This window comes from Musca autumnalis, unplaced genomic scaffold, assembly GCF_047663935.1.
Source record: "Musca autumnalis isolate F117 unplaced genomic scaffold, ASM4766393v1 scaffold_4, whole genome shotgun sequence".
Lineage (NCBI taxonomy): Eukaryota > Metazoa > Arthropoda > Insecta > Diptera > Muscidae > Musca > Musca autumnalis.
In genome coordinates, this window is record NW_027411977.1 from 222,608,189 (window position 1) to 222,619,579 (window position 11,391).

The 11,391-nt window shown below is 35.7% G+C and overlaps 1 protein-coding gene across 1 annotated transcript; it reads left to right on the forward strand.

Moving 5' to 3' along the window:
- Window positions 1–614: 614 nt before the first annotated feature.
- Neurl4 (neuralized E3 ubiquitin protein ligase 4) lies at window positions 615–10,199 on the forward strand. Its single transcript, XM_073982221.1, has 11 exons — window positions 615–1,056; window positions 1,133–1,492; window positions 1,552–2,570; window positions 2,768–2,944; window positions 3,006–4,093; window positions 4,329–4,600; window positions 4,661–4,975; window positions 5,039–5,297; window positions 5,362–5,650; window positions 5,720–5,830; window positions 8,569–10,199. Exons 1-11 carry the CDS (start codon window positions 841–843, stop codon window positions 10,058–10,060), a joined length of 5,598 nt encoding a protein of 1,865 aa, XP_073838322.1. The 5' UTR covers window positions 615–840; the 3' UTR covers window positions 10,061–10,199.
- The last annotated feature ends 1,192 nt before the right edge of the window (window positions 10,200–11,391 follow it).

Here is an 11,391-nt window from a genome sequence, read left to right on the forward strand (position 1 = left end):
TGAAAACCAATATTGGATTTAGCACATAATCAGGTTTTATTTGCTAAATCCAGCCAAAATCTACCAGATTTCCCATACAAAACTAAATCCTAGTATTGAGAGGATTTGTTTTAAATCTGGCATAAATACTTTTATGCTTCGTTTACATTTACGAAATCTACTCGATTTCAACTGTCAAATCCATAGGTTAGTCCCGGTCCACACTAGCGTGAATTTCATTAAAAAATTTCATGAAATTAGGTGTTCTTAAATCGAATTACCCACTACAGCAATTTTATGATTTTACTCTACCATGGAGGTCGATCTAGAGACGCATAATTTCATGCAATTTTGATGGTGATTTGCTACACTAAAAATAATTTAAAATGTAAAAATTTGTAAACAAGGCTGAAAAATTAATTAATGGCTAGTCTAAATGACCCATACGGTTTCTTTTCATATTGCCTAACACCAATTTTCATCTAATTTTCCTCCTATATTGGTTTTCATACCACGTAGCTTTAGTATAGGATGAAACTTCGCGAATATTTGTTGTTGGATTTTTTGTTTTTCTTGGGTTTTGTTTTGATTTTTTCATTCTAAACAAAACGAACATTTTGACGTTGCTGTCAAAGTTACAACAATTACAACAACAAGAATCAAGGAACAAAAGGATACGAGAAAAAATCAGAAAATCTCCCATTTCTCAGTGAAAAAATTGTAAAAAATCGAATTTCTTGTAAAAATTGTCAATATTAGAGGAAAATCAGATGAAAATTGGTTTTAGGCAATAGGAAAAGAAATCGTACGAAGCCTCTAAATAGAAATAAAGCAAAAAAAACTATTCAAAAATTACTTGTAATGGCCAGTGGTGGAACTGTGAATATTGGTGGTGGGGCGACAGGCATAAATCTTCAAACATTACAGACATTCCATCAACGTTGTGGTCGTCGTATTACTCTGTCCAATGGTAATCGCACAGCTTCGAGATCTGTAAGAGATTTCAGTCATGCTTTGGTGTTCTCTGCAGAGCCGTTGATTGATGATGTGCTCTTTGAGGTTGTCATAGAAAGGAAGGTGGGTGGGCAGAGTCAAGAAAGTTTTTTGAACTTTCATTGTTTGTTCTAATGTCTTTGTTTGTCTTTTCTCATAGAACCATTCGTGGGGCGGGAGCATTGAAATTGGGGTCACTTCTGAATCACCCGATAAATTGGAACTGCCTTCTTGTGCCACTGTGATGCGCAATGGTACTTGGGTTATGTCAGGTCTTGATGTACGCAAAGATGGTCTTTGTTTGACGGAATTTTATGGTGTGGATTTGGAAACGCTCAATGAAAATGATAGGGTGGGTGTCATGAGGACATCCAACAATGAGTTGGTGTTCTATGTCAATGGAGAGTCGCAGGGGGTGGCTGCAGTTAATATGCCCAAGACATTGTGGGCTTTGGTGGATTTGTATGGACGCTGTGTTCAGGTATCCATATGTCCCACAGATGGCAACGGGGTGTGTGGGGTAAGTTTAAGAACAATTATTGGATTACTTTTTTATCTAACCATTATTCCTTGTTTCAGGAATTACCAGATGAAATACCTCAACATACTCAACAAATTGTCCAAAACATTGACGTTGATGTTACCGTTACCAGTTCATATACACCCAGTTCTGGTGGTGGCCATACAACAGCAGATGCTCCACCCTCATTAACCAATTCATCTATCTTGAATTTGGCCAATTTTGGTGCCACCTCAACAGCGCTCAACTCCTCTTCACCGGGTGATTATTACGATATGAATGATCGTTTGAGATTCCATACTCGTTGTGGTTCCTTGGTTAAACTTTCACCCAATTGTCGTTCGGCTGAAAGAAGGCGTCCATTGGATGAATTCAATAATGGTGTGGTAATGACCCATCGACCTTTGAAGGACAATGAGCTATTCGAAATTCGCATTGATAAATTGGTTGACAAGTGGTCCGGGTCGATTGAGGTGGGTGTTACCACACACAATCCTACGGTCTTGCATTTTCCAGCCACTATGACAAATATGCGTTCCGGTACAATTATGATGTCCGGTTGCGGTATATTGACCAATGGCAAGGGCACCAGACGTCAATATGGCGAATTTAATTTGGATGAGCTGAGAGAGGGTGATCGTGTGGGCATGATGCGTAAGGCCAATGGTAATTTACATTATTATATTAATGGTCAAGATCAGGGAGTGGCTGCCACCAGGGTCGCATCCACATTGTGGGGTGTTATAGATCTGTATGGCATGACCATAAAGGTAACCATAGTGGATCGTGATGAACGGGAGCAACAGAATTTGGTAACACGAAGGAATAACTTGATATCCACCAATGCAGCGGCCGCTGCGACAACAGCATCTGTGGTTGGCTTGCAAAATGTTACGGCCAATTCAGCAGCTCCAACGCCGGTTTTGAGTTTATTGAGTCCGGAAAGTGAAGTTGCGGCAATGGCAGGGCATGCTGGCACAGCAAATCCTTCTAGGAATGATGATCGTCTGACATTCCATCCTTTGTGTGGTTCCCATGCAACGGTCACACATTCGGGAAGAACAGCACTGAGACCAAAGTAAGTTGTGGTTTGTGGTGAGGTATAGTTTGCTCTCTGCTAACGTTCCTGATTGCAAGTGGACAAACTTTTGGGAGTCTGTGCTTAGAATTAGAAACAATTGAAGAGAAGCCTCTTAACTATATCTGTCCAAATTTATTCAAAAGAACCTTTTTGAATTGGCTTAACCTCACTTTTATTATACCTTCTTATTTCAGTGCCTCCGATGACTTTAACAATGGCGTTGTATTGACACGTCGCCCCTTGCGTCCCAATGAATTGTTCCAAGTGCGTTTGGAAAGAGTGGTTACCAAATGGGCCGGCTCTGTGGAGATGGGTGTTACAACTCATAGTGCCGAGGAATTGGATTTTCCCTTTACCATGACCAATGTGCGGTAAGTAAGATGACGACAACGACGGTCTTTATGGGATATCTAAAATTATGTGTCCTTTTAGGTCTGGAACCTGGATGATGACTGGCAATGGTGTTATGCACAATGGCATTACGGTTATTGAACAATATGGCCAGAATTTAGATCGCCTACAGGTGGGAGATCGTGTGGGTGTGGTGCGCAAAGATGACGGCACCTTACATTTCTTTGTCAATGGTGTTGACCAGGGACCGGCAGCAACAAATGTTCCAGAGCGGGTTTATGGTGTCATCGATTTATATGGCCAGGCTGCCCAGGCTTCAATTGTGGATACCTCTGAGTGCAATAGTCCGGATACCGGGAATTCGACCATTTCCAATACCACACTGTACAGTGAAACCCCCCTAAGATTCCATAGCATTCACGGCAAGAATGCCAGCATCTCCAATAGTGGTCTGACAGCCTCAAGACCCAACTCCTTGGCGGAATTCAATGATGCCATAGTCTTCAGTAATCGGCCCCTAAGACAAAGGGAACTGTTTGAGGTGTGTTTGGAGGAGGTGGTACGTCATTGGTCGGGTAATATTGAAATTGGTGTTACCGGATCCCGTCCTGAGGATATACAGCTGGCCGCCAATGCCACGGAAATGGATGCAAATGATACCATCATTTTATGTGGTCCCATGATTTTCCATAATCGCAAGAAGTTGCGAAGTAATGTCCTCGTGGATTTGGATACCTTGGGTACAGGGGCTCGAGTGGGTGTAATGCGTAATGGAGATTTTATTCACTTCTTTATTGATGGCATTGATCAAGGTCCAGCCTGTGAATGTCGTTCACCCAATGTTTGGGGTGTCATCGATTTGTATGGCCAATGTGCACAGGTCTCGTTGACCCAGGCCCAGGCAACTGATATGCGTGCTCCCTATGCCACCAGTGAGAATTCTCAGAGCTGTCAGGCAACCTCGGTTATACAGCCTACCACTTTGGAAACCAAACATCGTTGGACTTGTATATCGGGTAATGTTACATTGACCCAGAATTGGACTGTGGCATCACGACTGACGGGAGCTTCGGCGGCATTGTCACGTTGTGTGGTGTTTTCGGAACATCCTCTAAGTGTGGGTTCTCCGTTTGAGATAAAATTGGTTTCGCACAATCCTTTGTTTGCGGGTAAGTTGGGAGTTTTTCCAAAATATCTGAGGGATTGCTCTTTCTTTAGAAGACCTCTTAAGGTTTTTCTGTTTATAAAGATTTCCTCTGCGATCTTCTTCTGTCTATATAAAACCTTTAAGAAGCCTTCTAATGGATCTCTAAGGGGTTGTATTATGCAGACAAATAGATAGAGGGTCCCATAGATGGCTTCTTTGAGGCTAACTCCATTAAAATTTCTTTTTCTCTCCTTTAGGTTGCCTCAGTATTGGCATCACGGATCTCAATTTGGCCGATGATAATGTGCGCAAAAACATACCCTTGAGTATCAAGAGGATACCAGCCAATGTGTGGTATGCCTCGGGCAATGAGGTGCGCTATAACTCCACCCTACTACAAAGGTCAATGACCTCTTTGGAATGGCTGAGGGTGGGAGATCGAATTGCTCTGGAGTTGACACCGGCCAGGACATTGAAAATATTACTTAATTCTGAGGATATGAATATACAATTTCAAAATGTTCCAAATGTAAGTGGAGCCACCTACGAGGTTTTTCAAAATATACAATCTAATTTGATTTTCTTTTAGGATGTCTATGTGGTGGTGGAGTTACAAGGCTCCACCATGGCGGTACAAGTTATTTCCTCACAAGGTCCCACCTCTCCCCTGAGACCGTTTAGTTTACGTCTGCAAGATTCCCTGGAATTTGGTGTGGATCCTTTGAATAAACAAGATTCCATGTTGGAATCCATTGAATCCGAGGCATTGGTCTATGAGTTTTCAGAGATTTGTGGTAAAAATATAAGACTTCTAGAAGAACATCGTTCGGCCATACGTTCCCAATCCTATAATAATGGTTTGGTGTTTGTTACCAAGCCACTGTGCAAGGGGGAGAGTATAAGTGTAAGTCCAGCAAAATCTAACCTAAAAAATTTTATTGAAATTTATTAAAAATTTTACTTGCAGATAAAAATCGATTCCATTAACAGTAAATGGAAGGGTACCATAGGTTTAGGTGTGGTGGGCCAGTGCCCCCAAATCTCATCAGGAGGCTCCTCAGCCTTACCACCGTCCATTATCCAGTGTAAACGTCCTTGTTGGGTGGCCACCCATGATTATATTAATATAAATGGCCAGAAGATAGCCTCCAAATATGGTGAGGCTTTGGAGCATATACAGCCGGGAACTGTTATCACCATGACCCTGACACATGCTGGCATGTTAAGTAAGATTTGAAACTCATAATTTAAAATGCAACTTGTTTTAATTTCTCCTCTCCTTCTTGACAGTTATAATGGTGGGTTCCATAAATCTGGAAGATTTGGCCTCGGGTCTATCGAATCATGTCTATCCGGTTTTCGATTTATATGGTAAATGTGAACGCATCACCATTATTACAGGTAGTGATGCAGCCCGCAATGGTACACCCATTGTTGAGGAATCAACCGCCCTGGAAATTGATTCCATAGATCAAGATTCGAGTATACCGCAATGTGAAAAGGCCGATTTGGAGGTACATGAAAAGGAAACCGAACAATCGATAAGTTTGAATACACAACCCACTACAACGACAGCAATGTAAGGAACAAGAACGTTGGAGGAAGGTAGATATTATTTGAGAATTTATTCTTTTTGATTTCTTTATAGGAACCGTTCGGTTATGGAAAGCGTTTCGGAAAACCTACTACTCAACATGTCTATTAAAAATCGTACATTAGAACAAAATCGTGCAGATCCCACTAGTTCCAGCTCATCATGGTAAGTCGGATTTTACAAGAGGAAGACTTTTAGACCCTGAGGACGACTTTTAAGAACAGAAGAACGTTTTAGTTATTTTTTAGGCAGAAGACTGCTAGGGTCTTCTTGGACAGAAGGCCGGTAAGGTCTTCTTTGGACTGAAAACTGTTTACAGTCTTCATTTGACAAAGGCCGGTAAGGTCTCCTAGGGAAGGAAGACAGGTAAGGTCTTTTTAAAAAATCTACGATTTGACAAAAAATATTTTTAAAAAATCTACGATTTGACAAAAAATATTTTTAAAAAATCTACGATTTGACAAAAAATATTTTTAAAAATCTACGATTTGACAAAAAATATTTTTAAAAAAATCTACGATTTGACAAAAAATATTTTTAAAAAATCTACGATTTGACAAAAAATATTTTTAAAAATCTACGATTTGACAAAAAATATTTTTTAAAAATTACGATTTGACAAAAAATATTTTTTAAAAATTACGATTTGACAAAAAATATTTTTTAAAAATTACGATTTGACAAAAAATATTTTTAAAAAAACCAACGTTTGGAAAAAAGTAAAAAATCCACGATTCGATAAAAAATATTTATTAAAAAATCCAAGCTTGGATAAAATATATATTTTTTAAAAAATCCAAGTTCGGAAAAAAATATTTTTTAAAAAAATCCAAGTTTGGATAAAAAATATTTTTCAAAAATCCAAATTTTGATAAATTTTTTTTTAAAAGCCCACGTTTTGGTAAAAAAATATTTTTTTTAGAAAATCCACGTTTGGATAAAATATATTTTCGATAAAAAATATTTATTAAAAAATCCAAGCTTGGATAAGATATATATTTTTTAAAAAATCCAAGTTCGGAAAAAAATATTTTTTAAAAAAATCCAAGTTTGGACAAAAAATATTTTTCAAAAAATCCAAATTTTGATAAATTTTTTTTTAAAAGCCCACGTTTTGGTAAAAATATATTTTTTTTTAGAAAATCCACGTTTGGATAAAATATATTTTTTTAAATAATCCACTTTTGGATAAAAAATAGTTTTTAAAATATCCACGTTTGGAAAAAATATTAAAAATTCAAATTTGGTTGAAAAATATTTAAAAAAAAAATCAAGTTTGGTTAAAAAATAATTGTTTAAAAATTCAAGTTTGGTTGAAAAAAATAGATTTATTTTTTTTAAATTCAAGTTCGGTTGAAAAATATTGATTGGATAAAAAATATTTATTAAAAAATCCAAGCTTGAATAAAATATATTTTTTAAAAAATCCAAGTTCGGAAAAAAATATTTTTTAAAAAAATCCAAGTTTGGATAAAAAATATTTTTCAAAAAATCCAAATTTGGATAAATTTTTTTTAAAAGCCCACGTTTTGGTGAAAAAAATATTTTTTTTAGAAAATCCACGTTTGGATAAAAGATATTTTTTACATAATCCACTTTTGGATAAAAAATAGTTTTTAAAATATCCACGTTTGGAAAAAATATTAAAAATTCAAATTTAATTGAAAAATATGTTTTAAAAAACAATCAAGTTTGGTTAAAAAATAATTGTTTAAAAATTCAAGTTTGGTTGAAAAATATAGATTTATTTTTTTTAAATTCAAGTTCGGTTGAAAAATATTTTTTAAAAAATTCAAGTCTGCTTGAAAAATATTTTTTTAAAAACACACGTCTGATTGAAAAATATTTTTTTTAAATTCAAGTTTGATTGGAATATATTTTTTAGAAACCCACGTTTGATTGAAAGATATTTTTTAAAAAGTTTGCTTGAAAAATATTTTTTAAAAAATCCACGTTTGGTTGAAAAATATTTTTTAAACACTTCAAGTCTGCTCGAAAAATGTTTTTTTTTAATCCACGTTTGGTTGAAAAATATTTTTTAAACAATTCAAGTCTGCTGGAAAATTATTTTTTTAAAAATCCACGTTTCGTTGAAAAATATTTTTTTAAAATATCCACGTTTGGAAAAAAAATTAAAAAAAAAATCAACGTTTAGATATTTTTTAAGGCACGTTTGATTGAAAAATATTTAAAAAAAATTCAAGTTTGGTTGAAAAATATTTTTTTAATAATCCTCGTTTGGTTGAAAAAAATTTTTATAAAATCGACGTTTGGTTGAAAAAAAGTTTTATAAAACGACGTTTGGATAATTTTTTTTTTTAAATCCACGTTTGGTTTAAAAAAAAATTGTACAATCAAGTTTGGTTAAAAAATATTTTTTATAAAATTCTCGTTTGGTTGAAAAATATTTTTTATAAAATCAAAGTTTGGTGGAAAAATATTTTTTATAAAATCAAAGTTTGGTGGAAAAATATTTTTCATAAAATCCACCTTTGGTTTCAACCATTAAGGTCTTCATTGGACAAAATACCGGTAAGATCTACTTTGGACAGAAGACCGCTAAGGCCTTCATTTGACGCGATTGTGGAGGGCTTCTATGGACAGCGGACCGTTAAGATTTTCTTTTGGTCAAAAGACTATTAAGGTCGTAATTGGACAGAAGACTCTTAAGGCCTTCTTTGAACAAAAGACAGTTAAGGTCCTCTATGGACAGAAGATCTAAAAGGTCGTCTTTGGGCAGAAGATCTAATAGGTCTTCTGTGGACAGAAGACCGTTTAAGTCTTCTAAGGACAAAAAATCAACCTCTGCGGACAAAAGACAATAGACTCTAATTGTGTCCTATAGACAATAGATCTTTCTCTAAATAACCCCCTTTCTTTTCTCCACTCTCCCTTTCTTCCAGCTGCCTTCAAGAGTCTCTATTACTGCAGCATAATACCAATTTGCATATACAATTAAGTCAAAGTACCCAGCGATTTTATAATGCACTAATTGGTTTTGATAATAGCACCGGTGGAGCTGGTGCCGGGGCTGCTGCAGGAGGTCCTTCCACATCAGCAGCTGCGGCAGCCATAACAAATAATACCAATAACCTGCCCTGTACAAACAGCAATCAAGCACAAAACATCGATACCAACAAAGAAGTAGAAGAATGTGAAGAAGTGGCCGGAGCGGTGGGAGGTTTTTCACCTAGAGATACAACAGAAGGTTTGGGAAATAATACACGCTGTGCTTCCAAGGATAATTTGCATGAGCTCAATGAAGAAGCTAATTTAGCTTTGCAACAGCAACAGAGACAGGAGAATGACGGAGGCGGCCAGGAAAATAGCAATAATGCTGCCGATGGCAATAATTTGGCCATAGAAATTACCGGTACCAATGATAGTCCCTCGGTAGATGCTGATGAAGACTGCTTGGTGGATGTGTTCAATGATCGTCTATTACTATTGCGTCAATTACATTTGCAACGACGCCAGGAGCAGTTACGCCTGCAGCAACAATTGAATTTAGAAAATTCTTCTTCTTCCTCCAATCAATTCGATAGCATGCAATCGATTGCCTCCATAGAGCGCAAAGATTGTGAATATTTGAAATTTGTGCAAGAGTTTCGCAACTCCTTAGTTTTGCCGGAGAGTTTCTTCCAATCCTCCGTGGAACCCATATGCTTCTGTAGCCATTGTAATGCTCAAGCTTCGGAGAAATTGCATGGTTGGGTATATTTCAAATTGAATCAACAGACTGTCAATTCAAATTCCTCCACCCAACATGCATTGGACGGCGATATGAATGGTGATTGGTTGCCGCTGTTCTATATGACACGTGTGGATAAGATTCGTGCCATTTTAGATCATGGCCAACCTTTGCCCATTGACACAACAAATGGTGAAATGCATTCTACAGGCAGTAATCAAAAAGATGAACCAGGCACCCGTTTAGAATTACATTTCACACCCAATTCCACAGCCATCATACCCATCAATCAACAATACAAATATCATTTCTATGGTCAGAGATATCAAATTAATACTGCCTTTGAGGTATATGTGAGACGTCAAAGTCTGTGTGCCTCCTCGAAATCAACGGTACATGAGACAACTAAATTCCACGAGGAGAGGAGATCATCTACATCAGATGTTGATTTGGCGGGTTGTTCTTCGGCGAATGCGGGTGGTTCTGGGGCAGGAACGGGTAATCATGGCGGCAATCACGAGTTGTATGCAGGACCCTCAACCTCACTGTCCTCTGCCCCGGTTATAAAAGATCAAACCTGGTTTACCAAAGAGGCTGGGGCATGTGTTATAACGGCTTTGATATTAAAGCTGGATAAAATTGGCTCATCTGGAGGTGCAACAACAGCCGGAGCAACGGCAGGAACAGCTAATGAAACTCATTAAATTTAACAAGATCAATCACCCCTCCTCCATTCCTTCCTCCCCAAACAAACAAATGATATTAAATGCGTCTTAAGTAATAACAAAATAAATTATAATTAGCTCTTAAAAAATACATATTTATATTATTATTTATTTATATATATATGAAAACGATATGATGAAACTTTGTAATGCTTTTTAAAAAAGATTTAATTATCTATTTACCAAACCAAAAGAACAAACAAAAAATTACGATATTTAATTTTTAGTTTTTCAAAATTTGTTAAAAAAATTTATTATTTTTTATTTTTTATGCACAAAGCACTGATTAGCTTTAGTTTCCTAAAAAAACAGCAAAAACCAAAAAAAAAAAAAAAACGAAAGTCGTGAGCAGCGGAGAAGAGAAATAAAACAAAGTATGTGTGTCCTTTTTGACTTATTTTCTTAATATTATTAACAATAAAAAGATAAACGAAACAAAAAACACTCAAATAAATAAAGTATTGTAGTTGGAAAACGCGCGTATTGAAAATATTCACACACAGGTCTATGTATGTGTAACAATCAAAAAATATGGAATTGTAAAATTTATGCAATAAACATTTCGAAAGAAACGTATTGTAAATTTCGAAAAATATGGTTGATTTTTTTGATGTGTCGGATGGGAAATAGTGGATATCAGTCGGTTGGATTTTTTAACGAATTTTTAATAAATATTTGGACCACTACAAGCGTGGTTTCTTTAAAGAATTTTTAATGAATATTTAGACCACCACAACTTTTTTATTTTAAACAATTTTTAATGAATATTTTGACCACCATAAGCGTGGATTTTTTAAAGAATTTTTAATGAATATTTGGATCAACATAAGCGTGGATTTTTTAAAGAATTTTTAATGAATATTTGCATCACCATAAGCGTGGATTTTTTAAAGAATTTTTAATGAATATTTGCATCACCATAAGCGTGGATTTTTTAAAGAATTTTTAATGAATATTTGGACCACCATAAGCGTGGATTTTTTAAAGAATTTCTAATGAATATTTGCATCACCATAAGCGTGGATTTTTTAAAGAATTTTTAATGCATATTTGAACCACCATAAGCGTGGATTTTTTAAAGAATTTTTAATGCATATTTGAACCACCATAAGCGTGGATTTTTTAAAGAATTTTTAATGAATATTTGCATCACCATAAGCGTGGATTTTTTAAAGAATTTTTAATGAATATTTGCATCACCATAAGCGTGGATTTTTTAAAGAATTTTTCATGAATATTTGCATCACCATAAGCGTGGATTTTTTAAAGAATTTTTAATGAATATTTGCATCACCATAAGCGTGGATTTT

Excerpts from the sequence above, each read along its gene's own strand:
- Neurl4 (XM_073982221.1), top strand. The coding sequence starts at position 841 with ATGGCCAGTGGTGGAACTGTGAATATTGGTGGTGGGGCGACAGGCATA. Across the intron at positions 2,571-2,767 it reads AGAACAGCACTGAGACCAAA|TGCCTCCGATGACTTTAACA; the intron begins GTAAGTTGTGGT and ends TTCTTATTTCAG. Across the intron at positions 4,976-5,038 it reads GCAAGGGGGAGAGTATAAGT|ATAAAAATCGATTCCATTAA; the intron begins GTAAGTCCAGCA and ends TTTTACTTGCAG.